The sequence below is a fragment of the Abramis brama genome (assembly GCF_963993115.1).
Source record: "Abramis brama genome assembly, chromosome: 18".
Taxonomy (NCBI): domain Eukaryota; kingdom Metazoa; phylum Chordata; class Actinopteri; order Cypriniformes; family Leuciscidae; genus Abramis; species Abramis brama.
Genome location: NC_139980.1, coordinates 29,621,757 through 29,642,116, shown reverse-complemented (window position 1 = coordinate 29,642,116; position 20,360 = coordinate 29,621,757). Strand labels below are relative to the sequence as shown.

General features: G+C 38.9%; 1 protein-coding gene across 21 annotated transcripts in view; it reads right to left on the bottom strand.

The window, feature by feature from the left end:
* The window catches only part of afdna (afadin, adherens junction formation factor a), a 112,280-nt gene extending 92,824 nt beyond the window's left edge, over positions 1-19,456 (bottom strand). For 12 of the 21 annotated variants that reach the window (XM_084091535.1, XM_084091554.1, XM_084091539.1 and 9 more), the window contains exon 1: positions 19,051-19,413. In XM_084091535.1, the coding sequence (XP_083947661.1) occupies positions 19,051-19,152 (102 nt within the window). In that variant the 5' untranslated portion in view covers positions 19,153-19,413. Of the gene's footprint in view, positions 1-19,050 lie in introns of all 21 variants that reach the window. The other 9 variants (XM_084091551.1, XM_084091553.1, XM_084091537.1 and 6 more) reach the window with 3 other exon arrangements.
* Positions 19,457-20,360: the final 904 nt, after the last annotated feature.

The following is a 20,360-nucleotide window of genomic DNA, read 5'->3' as shown; positions in this document are numbered from 1 at the left end:
GGTCCATTTGATGGGCCGCAGTGGTTTTTTAAAGAACAAAAACACATATGAAGTCTGTCCACATGGTCCTTCTACAAGGGAGAGCACTGCCCATCATCCTTCAACGTCCTGACAAATGAAGCACAGCTTTGCCAGGCATTCGCTAGAGGAAAAGCCAGCCCATTTGCTGAGATACCATTAACCACAGCAGCTTGTAATGCCATTAGCTCAGTGTGCTTTGTTAAACAAAAGAGACATCCTCGCCCAGGTCATAGAAGACAGATTCACAGCTGTGCTGGACCGCTGCCCCTGAGATGATTTGGCAAAAAGAGCAAAAGACAGACAACATCACTTGAGATGTCCGCATTACGATCATCCAACACTGCGAAATCACCAAAATCTCACTGTATTTATTCTATAAACCAAACCAACAGTTATATTTGTTAACAGCTATGTAAAATGTTTGAGTTTAATAATTTCAAATGATAAAACTAAATTTAAAATATTATTAAACAGTAGTGCAGATTGTAGTTTAATGAGAATTCCGTAAAAAAATGTTTGAAAGAAGGCCCACCAAGGTTGTATTTATTTGATCAAGAATACAGTAAAAACAGTAATATTGTGATATACTGTTACAATTTAAAGGGTTTCATGACCCTTTAATATAACTGTAATAAACTTCATATCTTTCGACAAAAAATAAATCTAACTGACCCTAGACTTTTGAATAGTACTGTACATCTACATTAAAAGAATCAAGCTGCAATGTGTTTTTCCCTTTTCTTCCTCATCTTGACTTGTTTTGAATATGTTAGGGTTATGAAATGAAGGTCTGCTCTTTATAATGTATTGTTAAAACCAGCTCAGATCTCATGGGAAAAAAGCCCAACATGTTAAAGCCGAAGCAGAGCTTGCGAGGACCTGCACACTTGCCTGAGCTCCCCAGCGGCCATTGGTGTTCACTGAGGTGATCAAAACACAGAGGAAAAAAGTGGACAATTTACAGGCTATCAGTGTTTGTGTTCCTGTCACGGCATTAGCAGGCAGACACAGACCTCCACCTAGCTCTTTTTGCACCGTGTTTTTAAAATCAAGGTTGCAAAGTGTGAATTTCAAAAGGCACAAAGGAGACTTTGATCTCAGTCACTACAAAGTACAAGGAGAGAAAAAAAAGTCTTGGAAATTTTTCATTCAGTGCTTTAATACCCTGTGCTTTTTCAAAGACAACATAAAATAACATCTGCAGCACGTCTGGCTCCCGTGTGGCACATTTCCAAATGAAAATTAACATCCACTGAAAAATAACATTTTACCCAATTTGATAGGGTCAACAAAAGTGCACTACCATTTTTTCTTATTTAAAACTCTTATTTACTTTTATTCAGGAAGGATGATTAAATTGATCAAAAGTGAAAAAGCCATTTATAATGTTACAAAAGATTTCTATTTCAAATAAACACTGTTCTTTTGAACTTTATATTCGTTGAAGAATCATAAAAATATACTCTCCCGCTATAAATGTGCTATGATCCAAATAGGAATAAACCATCTAAAATGCTTTGAATGATCAAACTACTAAACCTAAATGTGATTATGGTGATTTAAATGTTTCGAATGAATGCATTCTGATGTTTAGACTTGTCTTTATAACAACATGCACAGATGAATCATGTGCAAATAATGACATTAAATAAACAAAATAGGGTTGATTTCATGTTGATTCTTAATAAAAAACTTGATGGTTGGATCACTCTGTTAAGTGGTCTAAATGTATTTTTATAAATGTCGTCTGTGGAAGGCGTAGGACCATAAAATGTTCGTTCAATCGTTGTGTTCGGTCCGAGCGGTCCTATAGGATGTGTTCCCTGTCGGTCAGTGTGTGTTTGCAGGCAAGCAGCAACGAACTTTCCTTTTGAACCGACAACAAGTGGCACTGGCAAAGGATCTAAGATCTATATATCATCGAAGCCAAGCAGACTCTCATCATGGAAACCCTGTCATGCAAGAAATATTATTACACTGAAAGGTTTTGCTAGCTAAACAAACCGAAAACTAGCTGCATCTAATTCTGTTTTTAAGAATATGTTTACATTTGGTATTGTAGTGTTACTAACTGTACTATAAGGTTTTCTCACCGGTGAATGACACATGATATATTGCAGTAACGTTGTCTCCAGTCTTCTCGGCTGTGCGTGTTCATGCTTTCAGGAGGCGTGGCTTTGGACGGCGATTTGCAAGGAGGGTTGGACATACGCTTTTACTGCTATAGAGACAGAGCGTATTTAGGCCACGCCCACACCGGGGGGGAAAACAATCCAACCGTCTCCATTGACTTTGCATTGCGAGAGGCTGCCTCCTTGTCATTTATGACTTATAACAAAAAACTTTTGTGTCCTTAAACGCTCGTTTTTTGGGGTCGACAGATTATAAAAACTTATTTCTGGGTTTTTTAGCTTGTTTGCTGTACACCTTGTCACACAGCAGCTTTTAGGCATTTTTCTGTCTTTTGTTATAAGTCATAAATGACAAGGAGGCAGCCTCTCGCAATGCAAAGTCAATGGAGACCGTTGGATTGTTTTCCCCCCTGGTGGGCGTGGTCTTCAGATTATGACGCGTTGCGCTCTGTCTCTATCAGGCTAAAGTTAGCATTTTCCCACTTTAACCTGGCATGGTGTCTCTAGAGTAAAAACAACACCAATTGTGAAGCCGATGACAGTCTTTCCGATAAAGGGCCTGCTTCACATCAGTATCGGTAATTAATTCCAGATGCAAGTTGTCATCTCTTGTGGATTCATGGCCTTCGTCACACACCCACCCCTCCCATCGCTGAGCGCTCAGTAGGAGTAGAACAGCTGAGCGAAGGAGTCTCCTTTCCAAGTAAATATTTGCTGAGGATGATCAATGCATGACTACATACAACTGTGTACAATTATGTCAGAAACTTCCTGCAAGTACACTTTACACTTAAGAGAAACCAAACCTATAAATAACCCATGAATCAAAACAGAACACAGTATCGGGACTCAATTTATTTGAACATTAAACATAAGCATGAATCTGCCACTCAATAACACTTAGTGTTTACTCTTTCGTTTTCAGTCTGCATTGGTTGAAGGAGTTACCAGATACGAAACAGAGCGGCTAGGTGTAATTTATTACCCCAACAACAGCAATGTCACAAATCATGCTCGGCAAACACTCAACTGCGATGACAGGTGCGTTAATAAATGAGAGGACCAAGGTTAGGCCACGGCATTACAGTAGAAGCATTGTAACCGGAGCGATCACGAGGGTGTCGCTCCATTTACTGTCTCCTGAGCTGGAGTAATTTACCTCGCTCCTGAAATCTTCCCACAAGGCCACTGGGCCTGATGAGAACTGCCCCTTCAGCTCAGACTGGCAGTAAATTGAGGGGAGGAAATAGTCCCCAGTTAAATAAAATCCAGTGGTTAAGTGGCAGAAGATTTAAATGCTCTACCGATCACAGAGTGGGAGAGATTTCTTTCCCTCGACACTTGCAATTCAGCCATGAGTCATGGGAAGTTACAAGGATCTCTCCTATAAAACCTTCATCATGGACACACCGTGTCATTACAGCTGAAAAAACATAAACCTGTGGTGCGACAGGACAAGGGATAATCAGACAAGAAAATAACACACTCCAGAATACAGTCAACGTGAAATCATGGACGTCACGTCATGTAAACGCAGTCATAAAACAAGGTGTAGCTATCCAGATGGTTCTTCTAACCCTTAATGGAAAGGTCACATATACACATCCAATTTATCTTAGTGTCTTTTATAAAAATATCATCAACTGCAAATAAACAACATGTCATCATATGAACAACTAGTCAGTAATCATAATAATTAAAGGTTAACTTTAAATACACAAAACTCGCTTTGTTTCGAGACAGACATCACTTAACGTAATGAAAACCTACAGTTCAGTGAGTGAGTCTGATTCAGTGAAGGATTCATCAGACTGATTTAAACCAGTTTATGAGTACTGTTGAAGATTCATTAAAAGATGAAAGGTTTAATACAAGCCATTAAGGATCATGTGACACTGAAGACTGTAATGATTAATCATGCTGAAAATTCAGCTTTGCCATCACAAGAGTCAAGACAGGAATAAATTACATTTTAGAATATATTCAAATAGAAAATAATTATTTTAAACCGTAATATTACTGTTTTACTGTATTTTTAAATCAAATAAAATGAATGCTTGGTGTGCATAAGAGACTTTGTTCAAAGACATTAACAAAATTGTGTTAATCCTAAACTAATTTTGTGTTTCACATAAGAAAAAGAGTTCCACTTGACTATTTCTTTAACATTTATGATGAGGGATTTTGAGAACACAAAAATATTTTTTGCATTTTGGAAAACCTATGGGACATGTGCAAACTCATAGGTTTGACAGATCCAAAACAGTGTGTGTGTGTGTACATCAGTACAACAGTATCGGGTTCAAATAGTGACAAACACACACACACCAAGGCCTCTAAATTATGCAACAGCGCACAGTCCTATTACATCTGCCCTGAGCGGACTTGTACGGTAGGGACATTTTGTTTGCTGACGCATCCAATTACGCCCGATTAATTCACAATTCATCAGGAAACGATTATTGTTCAGACTGCATCCAAATTATCCTTTCAAAGGCTTGCTTTAGCAAAGTTAACACTCGGTGTGTGACTAAACAGAGAAACTTTGCAAAGAGGTGAAACTCTAGCCTCGTTTAAACTTTCATTACGGCCACACACTGGGGCGATCAGCTACTCCTACAGTCAATGAATGCAATGACTAAAGAAGGGAATTCAAGCCACACAACGAGGGTGTGCCGGTCGTTCACTTTAAATAGTTTATAAACAAACAACTCGGTTCATAAATGCATCTCAAAAACCCAACCATTTTCAACACCTCCTTCCCTGCTTGTCTGTGGAAGCCAGACTGCAGCCGGACTGCTCGTTCCATATGGAAGTGATTTTTTCAAGCAGGATTTCCCCCAAGGTTCACGCCAAGCACTACACCACCCGCCAGAACCAGACAGCATACAGTGGACCATCAGATACAGAGCCAACCGCATCCCCACACCTACAAAACCACCCAGAAGGCCCGCAAACCTCGTCTGTCCCTGCATCTGCAGCCCGAGACGATGCTCACGTCATGCTTGTAACATCTTTACATGTGATTTCAAATTGGGCAGAGCAGGTTTCATAAACAGAAACAGATGAAGTGAAGACATCTGTGCAGGGAGGAGCTGCATGCTTTTCATGTCGAAAGACGCTCTCTGGGGTCAAAATCGCAGTCTAGTTCAATAACCATCTGAGGGGCGGTGCTGTACTTGGAAACTCTCCCCTGCAGAGGTCATCTCCCATACATGCATTGTCTACTTGTTGCAATATTATTGCTCTCGGTAGGTAACGTCCCCCCTGCTCGGGGCCCTGGCGGGGTGGAGAGCTACAACGGAAAGGCCCGGACGACTGCCAAAGAAAGCACTTGCTCCGCTCAGGTATGGCTGTTACAATGCAGAAAGATCTGCTTTTTCAGGCTGGATTTAACACTCAAAAAATGTTAATGGACTAAAACGCAAGCTAACAGTGTTTATTGGCCTTATGGTGGTCTGCATGGACTAAACGCAGGAAATTAAGGCAGAACTGATTAAAAGGATTGTCGTCCTCATTATAAACTAGCCAATAATAGGCTTTACATCACAGCCTGCCAAAAGCACAATTCGCTACTTGCTAATGCCAGTCAATTGTAGATGGTATCGGAAGTAACTTTGGAGAGAAGTACTTTTTAAAAGTGTAGGCTATACTTTTAAAAACTTGCCTAACACACTAAAACAATTACACTAAACAACTAAAAGCCACAAAACGATTTTCATTTGACAAAAAAAAAAGAAAAAAAAAAGAAGCTCTTTAGTCAGACATTTAGACCTCCAAAACACTTCAAATGTTATGATCAAAATCACATTTAGTTAGGGCTACAGGATATGGGGAACAATGTAATAGTGATTTTTCTATAAAAAATTGTGAAAGCTTCAGGTCTGCTGTTCTTGTCTGTAGGGTTGCATAATTTGGTCCAAAATTTTGTGATTATATATCAACATGGCAATAAAATAATAATAATAATAATAATAATTATTATTATTATTATTATTATTATTATATAAAAATGTAATAATTACAATATATTTCATTCTCATTACAATTTTGGGAAGATGGTTGGTGCATGTTGCATTCCCATATACACACTAAGCAACCAAAACGAAGCACATGGAGAGATGAGCTCATGTGGAGCAGAATTTACTGCTTTGTTTTTCTTAATGGAAATGTTTACATTATAAGAATATAATGAAAAAATATAGCAAAAAGGAATTTGGTTTTACCTATGAAATGAACCGAGCCACTGGTTTTACCTACATTGGTTTTACCTACATTTACGAACCGAGCCACTGAAATCATGAGCTGCTCGAGTGTAGAAGAACACATTATTTTGATTAAAGGTGCCCTAGAATGTGAAATTGAATTTATCTTGGCATAGTTAAATAACAAGAGTTCAGTACATGGACATGACATACAGTGAGTCTCAAACAACATAGTTTTCTCTTTCTTATTTAAATCTCGTTTTTGAAAAACACCCCTGAAAAACAGGCGAATCTCCACATAACACCGACTGTGACGCAACAGTCGGGATCATTAATATGTACGCCTCCAAAAATTTGCATATGCCAGCCCATGCTCAGTGCCAGGCGGAACTGCGCAGCCGAATCATCGGAAGTTCTGCAGGTGAAGAAACAAGCAGGAGGAGGATCATAAGGAAAATGGCAGATCTATCTATAATCTATCTATCTATCCATCTATCTATCTATAATCGGATACCGCTACAGTTTAATTCGAAGTTGTTAGTTGCTCTGCCCATTTCACCACGGACTGTTTCTCTAACCTGGAACAATATCAAGCAGCCAGGCTTCTCTCGGCGTCTCAAACGGACGAAGGGGGCAATTTCAACTAACGTTATATTCCCGCAAGCGGTAAGTAGTGATTTTATTAACGATAATTTACACTGTGTTATCTAGATCCAGCGCGATATATTGTTTTTTCCTCGAGAGACATCGTGGCTTGCAAACGAGCGAACGAAGCATGGCAGTTGCTCAGTGTTTGGATGTACAAATGAACACAAAAATATTTTTTTAGTTCCTTCATCCGAGCCTCGGGAGAACCAGTGGGTTATGTGAATTTCTGATGTGTAATTGTTCAAGTTCAGACAGATAATCTTTCTCTCAAAGTCGTTCAACACTGTTTATGCATCAGTAAATCGCGTTGCAGTGATAAGATCTTCATTCACGCGATCAACAGGCTGTCATCTGCTCAATGCTCATCACTGCAACCTTTTATGTGATGGGAATAGATCTAAATACTTAAACTTCTCATGATTCGTTAATCCCGATAGCTGTAATAGTAAAAACATATAAAATCTGTAATAGTAAAAGTTTTCCAGATAGTTCTACATGTAATGCCAGATATTTCATATGCAAGCATGTCAGCCAATCACAGCAGTGGGCAACAACACTGAAGTCTCACAGCAGACACGCCCCTTCAAACTGAGTGTTCAAATCAGAGGATGAAATCAGGCTAGGAAATATGCCTTTTATTTCTAAATTATAACAAATTTTGATCTAAAAAACATACTAACATTATAAGGGCACCCCAGGAAACATTATAAAATCATAAAATAATCCATTCTACGGCACCTTTAATCATCCAGCCCTACATTTAGTTGTCACTGAAAACTTAGACAAAAAAAACAAAAAGTTAGAGCATTTTTCTTTAGTGAGATCCTAAATGCATTTAAGAGGCAAACGAATAGATTCGGGAAGCAGAACATCCTCTCTGAGGCCTGTGGTTCTTCCACGCTAGTCAGATCATCAGTCATTAGGCATTTCCTGGGCTGTGATTTAGCTGAGCACTTTCAGACAGCGAGTAGCTGACAGGGCCGTCCCCGTTCTCCGTCCCATGAGAGCAGGAGGCCTTTCTGCTGTGGTTGAACTCTCATTCCAGTGTTATCTTAAGGCCAGCACACACACTCACAGGATGGCTCTGCTTATCTCCTCTGTCCAACACAAACAGAGAGCTGACGCTGTGGTCATTTTCCCTCAACCCCTCTCAGCAGCCGATCTCGGCCCCCATAATTCAGCAGAGATTACGAGCACAGGGTTTTTTTTACCCATATGCTTTCTGGACTGAATCAGTAGATCTTTTTCAGCACTAATTTAGAATAAAGTGAAATGGATTTAAATACAATAAATGCATTAAACAGAGCAAACTTATTCTTAGCCTAAAGCATCCTTAATGCAAGACAAAATACTGAATATACAATAATGTAAAATATCTTGCATGCACAAAACTCTCAAAACTCAAGTGTTTTGTTTTAGTATTACTAGTAAATACACCCATCTGATGCTGGACAAGGTCATATAGGATCAGCCATCAAAATTGCACAACAATGGCCATTTTCAGTGCAACACGCATTACAACAACAGTGATATCAGCCGGCATGATACGGCCTGATTGTGCTCTGAGAAACCACATTTCGCACTCAAAAGCACTGAAGTAATAATGCATGCACTGCGCCGTACCATGAACCTTTCAACGAGCTGTAATGATGTCATAGCCACACATTCTATGATGGACATTCCTCAGTCCAACCAAATGTAAAGCTCTATTGTGCTGAAGTAAGGACAGGAACACTATACCTCACAGATAATATACGATCGCGGTCGTACGGGGAGCGTGGATGAACCAACACCCTGTGAATCCACACCCTATTTCGACCGAGTGAGATTGTTTAGACTTAATGAGTTTGAACTAGGGCTAGAACTTATTAATCGAATAATCTAACGATTATTTTTTTCTGGTTAATCTATTGTCTATTTACTGAATAGCCAATTAATACTTTGGTTAATTTACCAATAAATAATAACTAAATCTATGTACGAACTTGTACCTAATGATACTATTCATGACAAAAGATAAGGTTTATGCAGTGTAGGCCTAATTAGGAAAGGCGTTTATGGCTGCGTTCAGTCACTTTACAGCCGCAATTTACGGCTTAAATCCAAGTTTTTAAAGTGTAAATCCAGAAATATTTTGTTCATTCAGGAAATTAAAGTAGCTGCTTGAATATGTTCATTCAGCTGTATGATCAATAACCATCACAACCGCATTCAAATTTCACTGCTCAAATGCTGCACTTGTTCTGGTGAGAAGACGTACAAGGTGAGATCGTGAGGCGCTGTCAAATATGTTTTGAGCGATGTTATATATTGTTCATCCAAAGCATCACTGAAATATATTAAAAAAATATTTCTTTAAATTAAAAGTTATGGTTTATTATTTACTCTTACTGTTGTATTTTTCAATGATTCGATGACATTACAAAGTGAAACTATTACATGTGTTTTTCAATTTAAAAAATCTTTCCATTTTTATAACTTTGAGTGAAATTGTTTGGTAGTCAGAGAGAGAGAGAGAGTGAGAGTGAGAGTGAGAGTGTGTGTGTGTGTGTGTGTGTGTGTGTGTGTGTGTGTGTGTGTGTGTGTGTGTGTGTGTGTGTGTGTGTGTGTGTGTGTGTGTGTGTGTGTGTGTGTGTGTGCGTGCGTGTCAAAAAAGATTTTTTGAAAGCCAAAAAAGTTTGAGAACCACTGGATTATGTCGACGCCTCATTCCAGCCCTAGTTTGACGACCACACAGAAAATAAGACTGGTCACTGAAAGAGTTGAAAGTGTGGAACATTCCAGAACAATGAAAATGGGCCAATGTGTGCCTCAAACATGGAATTTCCACTTGCTTAGTTTTCCTTAATTATGAGAGAAAAAAGCTTATTCCCATCAACCTTATTTGACATTACGGCTAATCCCACCAACATTCAATTTTACTTTAATTACATTTGGATTACATTTTAATCCAATCTGCATAAAAATATCTCCATCAAGGACATGGCAGCACAGTGAGCGCACAATGTTATGAAATCATATATTGAGAATGATATGGCTTACATTGGTAACAGCACCTGTTTATTGTTATTTTTAATATAAAATTTTAAAGAAATATATATAATAATAAAATATACATGGTTTTACCATTTGATACATAACTGTACTATGGCACCATCACAGTACTTTCTGTAAAAACCAGTGCAGTAAACAAGAACAGGCCTCATGAGCGGTCAAGGGAACTTGGACAAGGCGTTCCAGCCTGCTCGCCAACCGAAAGAGAGTTTCACGCTCATGGGAGGACACATGCGTAGTGTAACAACAAAAGATGCATTCCAAAATGTGCAACACGCCACAAAATATTTGGCTAAGCTTTGAGGAACATTTGCAGTTTAGAAACAGACTTCAGGAGGGTGTGATGGGTCAGATTTCTCAACACTAAGCATTCAAAACAATACCATCAGAGATTTTACTCTAAAATTATATATTGTAAAAAAAAGTATATTCATGCCTAAATTTAGGATATGCATTCAATGAGTCTGGGGAATGTAAAAAGATAATTAACTGAAATAAAAGAGTCTGTTTGTGGTTGTTAATTGATGAGAGAGCATGTTGGAAAGAACAGCACAAACAAACAAGTCAACAGCTCTGAAAAGCCGTCTGATCCTGTGAGGTCACCTGTGTGTGACTACATACACGCACACAAGAATAGCGGGTCTGCGCACAATGGGTGTTTGTTGGAGGGAACGATGGCCAATCAGGTCAGCCCTGGAGCGGCCACTGACTGACCATCGGGCCTCCCAGGAGATTAATAGAGACTGACAGGCCAAGGCTAGGGCTGGGATCAGACCTCCCATTCACAGGACATCCATCCAGTCTAACGACAGCCATTCAGCACTGTGACAATAAGGCGTTTGTGTGCACAAACCACAGAACCACCTCACAAAAATAACAGGATCAAAGTCACTGGGTGGATGAAGGAAATCTAGGTGCCTTGATCTTGGACTATGTGGATAGGTGATGCATTATATGCATCAAATACTATAAAAACAACATACTGTGAATTTTGGGATTTCACATAAAAAAAAGCACTGGGTGGAAACACCAAAATGTGCATAAATTCCCATAAAATGTGCACGCCCATTAAAATACCTTTGCGCTCAAATGAGGCGGATCATTTTGTACAGAAACATGTACCGAATAGAGAAGTCAACTCATGTGACTTCAACAGAGAAGTCACAAGAATGTGATTAGATAACTGGACTAACCAGCGGATCCATTTCATTGTACAGCATCCCAAATGTTGGTTTGATCATTCTGTAATGCCTGAGCCAAATTCGGTCATCAAAATGGTTGGGTATAATGACCTCCCAGAAGGATCTCACACGATTGCGTTCCCAAAGACCAGACATCTGCTTCTGAACTCCAGATGACATGACAGTGTTTACTGCGTTTCATCTACACAAGTCATTTATGATGTACGAATAAAGAGCCACAATGTCTTCCCCGATTTCAACAACTTTCCTTTTTATTACAGATATTTTGTGCTAATTTCACAGGAAGTGATGATTTTGTTCTCTTGGACACATAGGATGGAACCGGTGCTTTATTCGCTAATGTCTTATGCAATATCCCAATTTTGCTAATTTGCAATTTTGGATGGAAACATAGCTAATACAATCAAAAAGTCAAATTCCATTGTGTTAAAAACATTTAAAATATATATATATAAAAAGGTAAAAAGCATTTTGTAGGTAAAACCAAATTCCTTTTTGCTATATTTTTTCATTATATTCTTATAATGTAAACATTTCCATTAAGAAAAACAAAGCAGTTAAATTTCGCTATAATCATTACATTTCGAAAACATAGGATACATGTACAGTATTCATCATTTTGAGCTACAAACTAAATTTGTTGTTGAACACCACATTCAAATTAACCATAACTGAATCATTCTAAAGACAATGCAAGTAGTACTGATGTTTTTACCAGTACTTGGGTGTCGGTCCGATACTGTGCTCATGTACTATAGCGCTCTTAAAAATACCCCGATACAACTGCACCCGTTACCACCTTAAGGGGCCGTTCACATATCGCGTCTAAAAATGTGTGGAGATTTACCGTTTCAGTAAAATGTTTCACCTTCTAGCGTCTGTCGTTGCTATGCAACCATGAACATAGGCATGCCTGGAAAAACGAGGCTCTCCTACATTTGAAATAATGAATTTGCAGAGCACGCGCAAAAAACGCGATATGTGAACGGCCCCTTATGGCAACCTGACATTAGCCTAACCTCTCGTCAGTTGAGCAGGTAGTCAGGGGAGGAGTAATTTCAGCCGTTGGGAGATATTTTAAGATAAGCGATGATGATAAAAGTACAGTAGACTGCAAACTATGCTCTGCAAAATTGTCAAAAGGAGGGGTGAGAAATAGCAATTTGCAAGCAATTTGATTATACAAGTTGAATAGGCCTATTTACTTTGTTTTATTTTCATCAGATGTTTTTCACTCTCTGACTGTAACATTATTAGAAGAACTGTAATGGTATTATTAAGTACTCATATTGGTACTTGGTATCGGCAAGTACCCAAATGTAAGTACTTGTACTGAAAAAAAGTGGTACCAATTCTGATTCTCTGTTGACAACCTCTCACGCTGAACTTGCACAACAGAGCCGATTAGCTGTTTTCAAAGCTCTCCTGCAGGAGGGAGGGTGAAGCACATGTGTGTGTACGAGTGGAATACAGTCGCTGTACGAGGAGGAAAAGCATGAGAGTGGAATACAATGATTCCGATAGCAACCCCACCCTCTGCACCACGTGAGGCCACTTGTTATGATTCAACACGCAGCCTTTGCACAGGAGCTCAGTCAACGGCTAAAGGTTCAGAGAAAAACACCAGCCAAAACCTGAACCTGTCACAGAACTTACTGTAGTTTCCTCAGGGAATCACAGAGATTAATAAACAGATTTCATCATAAAAAATTCTGAATAATAAATGAATGCCAAATGACTTCATAATGGATCAGAACTAGGAAATTGCTAAACATGGGATACTTTAACAACCTCATGAAATAGCTTTTAGTCCATGTCTGTTAGATTTGAGCCTATATACTAGTGAAATCCTAAATTGACAAAAAGACATTGTATATATACAGTATATTACATATATTAATTGTCTTCTAGCAAAATGGATCAAAAATATTTAAACATTTTAATGCTTTACGTCCTTTCCCATTCATCAACTGTTTACAAAGAAACTTGATAGAATCTACGTATTTTGAAAGCGTCTTCATCGCTTTCATTCACGGTACAAGTTGTCAAATGTGATGTAATTTAAACAATGTTATTTTCTGAACACCATTTTAATCAAAAACATCTCGCCCTTACTTTCCTGTTTTAACAGGAAATACGCCAACACAGGGGAAAAATCAGCTCTAACCATTTTATGGGAGTTTTTGTGATAAGAGACAGTTCCACGGCAAAAATAAAAGACAGATAAAGCACAGATATTCTTGATGATGTACCCAAAAGTGCATTAAAATCCCCTCAGATTAGGGAACCATGGATTAGGATTTTTAAATTACTGCTGAGGGAAACCTCTTGAGTTTTATACCTACACAATTACAGCGCAGACCGCAGTACATTTCTCACACAAAAAAAGAAAGAAAGGAAATCCAGGCTCAGATTGTGCACATTTAAAGGCATGAAAATCACCATGGAGATGATTTCCCAGAGAGCCACACGCTGTTGAGGTGACAAAGCCTCTTCATTTCTAATACAACATTTTCATACCCACCAAAAAGTTACATCTTTTAGCTTGCACACCTCATTGAACACAAAGACTTGAGTCTCCGATGCCCTGAGAAATCAGAATTAAAGTTCATTTAATGCAGTATGTGATTATAATCCACCAGAAATCATCCTAATGCACAGATTGTTCTGCAAAGAGGTCACATCTAATGTTCTCTAACATCACTGAGTGTAAAATTATACAAGATGAAGTTTTGCACACAAGAACACTATTTGCCTACAAACGCTACATAGCCACTGCCTCCACTAACAGTTATTTATCAGCATCATAAACATTATGCAAACATGCAGAGAGACTTACAAACATAATGTCAGATCTAAAGCTCTATATAAAGTCAACAAGTGTAAATGGTTGCCAAATTAGCACTATTATATATTAAATCCATTCAGTTAGATGCTTCAACCATGAGGAAGAGAGAGCGAGTCTGCATACGCAAATATTTTCCCACGTCGTCCACAAGTGACACTGAACTATCACCTGCTGGGAACAATCAGGTTAAGCGAAGATACTACCATGGGAAAACCTGATTTGATTACTCTTTCACGTCACCTTTACCCTGAGCTACACATTAATATGCTGAAAAAATAAGCTGACTGTGTAACAATCTGTGTCACAATCTTTAAAGGTATACCCTCTACACTTATCCATTCTTGATGCACAAATACTAGAGATTGAGGAATGTTGATTTGTTTTATGCTTAACTGTCCAATAAACAACTTGCAGAACTGAAATGTAATAATTTCTGCTTTTAGATCAACTAATATCTAAATCATTCACCATTAGCTTCTTAACACAACACCCTGCTTTACTTGACTAATATTGTACATTAGGGTTGTCACAGTACAAAAATGCGTTTTCAAATGCATCCACTTTGGAGAGTGTTTTCAAAAAGCTTTGTTTTCGTTAATTAAAACGCTGTCTCGGTGTGGTCGGATGGCCAAAACGGTGTGAAAACGTAGTGTGGACAAGGCCTAATAAACAGAAAGCAAAAAGAAGAGCCTCTCAATAAAGCACAAGCTTATTGAACTCTGCAATCTCGCGAAAACTCCCGTTATACAAAAAAAGGTGTCTTAATTGTACAGTGAATCTCTTATTTACATCATGTTTACACTTTGTTGGTTATTATAATGAAAGGATTTACTAGCGTGCGACTCGCATTGGACAAAACAAAACATTTTGCGTTTTCAGCGGATTCTGACTAAAGCGATCACTTCGTGATCCCATGTTTCAAACTTTAGTTAGTGTGTAATGTTGTTGTTAGAGTATAAATAATATCTGTAAAATTATAAAGCTCAAAGTTCAATGCCAAGCGAGATATTTTATTTAACAGAAGTCGCCTACATCGAACGGCCCGTTTGGACTACATCCCTCTACTTCCTTCTTTAATGACGTCACTAGAACAGTTTTTTGACTAACCTCCGCCCACAGGAATGCTCCCTCAACTCTACCGAAATACGTTTATGTACTTGCGCACTTCTTATAACTTACTGTGTTTACTCAGCTCCTACGGTGATTTTCTGAAGAAAAACTGACGCTTCATCTTTTGTGTGATGTACAATAAACTTTATTAAACTCATCAGTATATGTTTGATCATCATTCAGACAGCAGACTTGTAGGCTATTAATAAATAATGGATACATACAAGCAGGTGACAAATACGTTATAATAACCGTAATTAAACTACTAAACTATACCTGTACCATCTCTATACAGCACTCTGACTCTGTAGGCATTATTGTCCGACTCGAAATGAACACCGTTACTGAGAGTTTCTGATATTATCATCATTCCGTGAGATGAAATTGTCCTGAGAGACTGAGTGCGAGCTCATGAAGCTCCGCCCCCTGGGTCGTCCAGCAGCAGCTTATTTGCATTTAAAGGGCACACACTAAAACAGCGCGTTTTTCTGAGCCCCAAAAAATTACAATTTAAACATGCTGTAAAATATTATCTGTTGGGCATTTTGAGCTGAAACTTCACATACACACTCTGGGGACATCAGAGACTTATTTTACATCTTGTGAAAAGGGGCATAATACGGGACCTTTAAATTAAAGTTACGGCTATCTTGTCAATGCGGGCGTCTGTTGTTTTTGAGGTCTGTGGCAAGCAGGACGAGGACGAGGGCCGTGAGAACGGGGCGAAGCCGGTCGCGTGATTAATAAATGAGCGTCACCTGCGGTCTCGGGTTTCTCACGGAGGAGCTTCGGAAGCATAAAAGGAGGAGCGATGACAGTAAAGGAAGAGAGAGGACCAGGCCTGGACTATTTTAAGTTGTGTTTTGTTTATGTGTGTGTCTTTTTATTTTATAAGATTAAAGTTGTCAAATGTTCGCCGGTTCCCACCTCCTTTTTCCATGATCCTTTAACTTCGTTACACAGTCTTTGGTATTTTTTTTTGTTGTTCCATCTCTTTAGTTTCATGTACTCCTGTGAAACAACAGCCTGCCACCTTTTGGATCAACTGATTAGTGCGAAACAAATTCATTGCGCAAAATACGTGCAGCTATAAATCTCGGGCAGAGGGCGTACTATTCTAGTGAGGAAAATTAAGTATTCTGGAATCTAAAGCCAGAGACGTTTGCTTTGCTAGATAATCATTTCCATAATCTTTTGTTTTGTTTTGTTTTTTGCTTTTTCAGCCATGGAATGGGCATCCAACACTTGCCAAAACGGTTGTCACAGAGCCAATCTTAGCCAGTGTGAGACACATGGGAATGGAATCACAAGGCTTTAGTAGGGAGGGGACAGTGAGGGCCATGCAACTGTTTCTGGTGAACATGACAGATGCAAATACAGGAAATGATGGCATGCCTCATTTTGTTCCTCCATTCTCTTAAAAACACTGCGCTGATGGGTGAAAAGCTTGGTTTTTATATTTCTGAATCAAATTTGTTTCATTAAACCATTCATTTGCCTTATTACAAACAATTGCCTTATGCATCTTCTCTTAAAGCTCAAATAATCTTATGAAAGATTGTGAAAAATATCATCTTTTAATCATCTAATCTGGTAACTTTTTAGTTATCATATTAAAAACAATATTCCATTTCCATTTAATATCTTAGTAGGTGCTTCATTAAAAAAGCAAATTACAAACGAGCAACATCGCAATGTTTAATAAACAGAGGGAGCTACAGGAAGTAAGCAGACTTCATAAACACTATCCACGCATATTCAAACATGAAAAGTTGTATGTAAGATGCCACATGCAAAACCATCCCTACTATAATCCCAGAAAACCAAGATGATAAATTATGCATGTAATAAATGACTAAGCTAGTTAAACACACTTGCTTATTTATTAAATGTATAACAAGCCACTTTTTAAGTCTGCCCAAAATCTCCAAATTTGAACTGTAAACACACCGCAATCCCAAATGACTGTGATATTAAAACTGACAATGAAAGAACAGCAGAGTCCATCCTTGCACTACTACTCAGGATAGAGGCACAAAACAAATCCTTACATGAATCCAAATGCAGCCCAAATGCATCCAATTACGCTTCTTCTCTTTTCAAAATGCATATTTTCATGCATGCACCTATGAGCTAATGAGGTGACGTTTAAGAGAGATGATCAGAATCTGTCCATTTTAACGTCTGGTCTACTGATTTACGACATCATTTGTGTCTCCAAAAATATACAGTAGCACCAGCAGAACCCTTCAATTATCCCACTGCACATTCTACTGTAAACAACAGTGTTTCACAGGTAAAGTAACCAACTTATCTAATGAGCTGTTTAGTGTTTACATAAATTACTCCTTACATAACTCATTATCAAGTGAGAAATGCGAAGCATTTTAAACTTAACATCCCTAGCCAGCCACAGCCCAAAACAAAAAGATAAATGATTTGCAATCTAATGACTACAATAGAAATTCTCGATAGTAGATCTACACATTGGTGATTAAAAAAAAAAAAAAAAAAAAAATCAGTACGGCTGTAAAACAATAAAAAATATTAGGTGATCTAGTTACTATACAGTATTCCAGTGAATAAAATGTGACAATAGAAGCAGGCTTGCAAATCGGCTGTCACAATTGGTTGGAGGACTAGACGATTACGTCATCACTGGCTCTTCGACACTCCCGCTGATCTTAGGAGTTTGTGCTCATAAAGGGGGTGCTTGTAGGGGTTCTCCTATGCACTGTCCACTTCTTCCTAATCACCCTCTAAACACCAAAACAACCCTAATCTAGGCTTTTATTGTGTCACATCAGCAGGTGCTTCGGGGGCTCAATATCACTTATGGCATGCATTATTAAGGGCCAAAGAATATTCTCAGAGCCTATGGGGGTTTCCAGTAAATCAGCAGGAGAGACCCCCGACCTGATGCTTTATCCCCAACCCCCTTCATTCAAAGCATTCATGCACTGCCCGCCTAAAAACCCTAATTCCCTACCAAAAGTGGCTTGCAATCCAATGCATCTGCAGGTGCCAAAGTGCATGCATGTACTCAAGAAAACCAATGCTTGTTTTAAACACCTCATTGATCGCAAGATTGTTTGCATCGAAAACACGCTGATCTAATATTGAAGCATGCATTCTCATGCACCAGAATGACAACATGCATGACATTCAATGACGCTTGCGTTTTAAATATCTGAAAACATACACCGTGCAAATAAATGCACAACCATCGGTGCATTTCAAGTTACATTTATATCTAGTTTCTGGTCGCTATGTTGGCCACCGACACATCTACAGACATCCTACAAAACATTTTTATGTTTATTACATTAACGGACCAGCTACAACATCATGCAACATCATCATCATCCCGCACTATTATGCAGCTGGTCTGATCTAATCTGACAGTTTTGCATGCAGCTCTGCTACAAACTGCAAGCACCGATTTTTTCCCTGTAAATGACCGGCTCGTGCACGATAAGAAACGTTTTACCGTACAACGAAAAGGCCAATGCAATGCTAAACAGCAACAGGGACCCAGCTAAAAGTGCTCGCATCTCATTCATACCAAAATATTTGTGTTTACTTCACCTTTATAATAGACATAACCTGTATTTAACTGACTCAAAAATACACGAAATAAGTCATAATAAACCTAATGTCGAGATTCAGTCGTTCCAGAGCCACTTAGTGATTTTAAAAAAAAGATAATTTATGACAGATCAAGCGCACGTTTCACTATAACAATCTCGCGTGTTGGGGGAATGAATCTCGCGGCACGGACAGCCAGGAGCTCGTGCGGCCTGTGCTCGCTCGCGGCTCCGGGGACTCACCTCAGTCGGTTGGCTGATCTCGAACAGGTCGAGCCGGTTGGCGTTCCAGTGGTTGATGATGTCGGCGAGTTTCCGCCGCTCCTCCTCTCGGCTCCCCGACATTCTCAAATCCCGACTAATTCTAGTCAAGCCGGAGAGAGAAAGATTCTGCCTTTTTCCCTCGTCGATTCGGTTTTATCCACTCAAACTGGCTTCTAATCCGACGACCTAAAATAAAAGTGAATCTGTTACACCCAGAATCTGGGCTTTCAAACGCGGTTTCTGTGGTGAGTGTCGCTCTTTCCCGCAGTCGCCGGTTAATGCACCTCAGCTCTATCGTCAACCGCTTCTACTGTTTCCGCGTTCCCTGCTCTCGTTTCGTTTGTCTTATCGCGCTCCGTGCGCGCTCCCTATGGCAAAGCAGTGGGACTGACTGGAGCTGTGCGCGCGCCCCCTATACTCCACACAAAATTCATGAAGGACGCTTACGGATACGCGCATAGCAACAAATAATGAAAGACACATCTCGTGCCAGGCACTTTTTCAAAATACTTTATTGTGTTCGCGGATTTCGTTTGATTAAATTGTATAGGCATATTTAAGATTTTCCGACGTGATAAAATAAAATAGATAGATAGATAGATAGATAGATAGATAGATAGATAGATAGATAGATAGATAGATAGATAGATAGATAGATAGATAGATAGATGCATTTGGTTGCCACAAGGCTGCTCAGTCAAACAGCATCATTATAGACCTGACATGACCAGCTGTGCACATCTGCAAAGCAATCAGCTCAATGAAGCAGGATGATCCACCATATAAAACTAATTCAATATGAGCCTGTTACATCATCAGAGCCCTGTTCCTTTGTGCACCCAAAAGTACTCATTTCAATACAATGCACTGCAATTCTGAAGTTTGCAAAGACCTTTTTAAATTAGTGGGGCTTTCGGTTTTTCAAACCCCTTGGCAATAAGTATTAAGCATTATGTAACTCGTCCTGAACCATTTGTACTATGAATGAGACCTGAAATTTTGTGCCTCATCTGAGTGATCTGACTTACCTATACTCACATTCTTCAGATAATGTGAAATACTTTGGTTAATAAATGAAATGGGTAACATGTTAACACAGCAAAATGACCCTAAAAAAAAGGCTGACAAAACCAAAACAAAAAGCATCTCTCATTTACATTTTGTCTGGTCTCAGTTTTCCACCGCTGGAAGATTCTGTCTAGCGCTGCACTTTGGTGGTCTGGAGAGCCAGACATCAATTGTCCATTTAAAGGGCAAATTAAAGAGAAGATAGATTGGCAAATAAATCA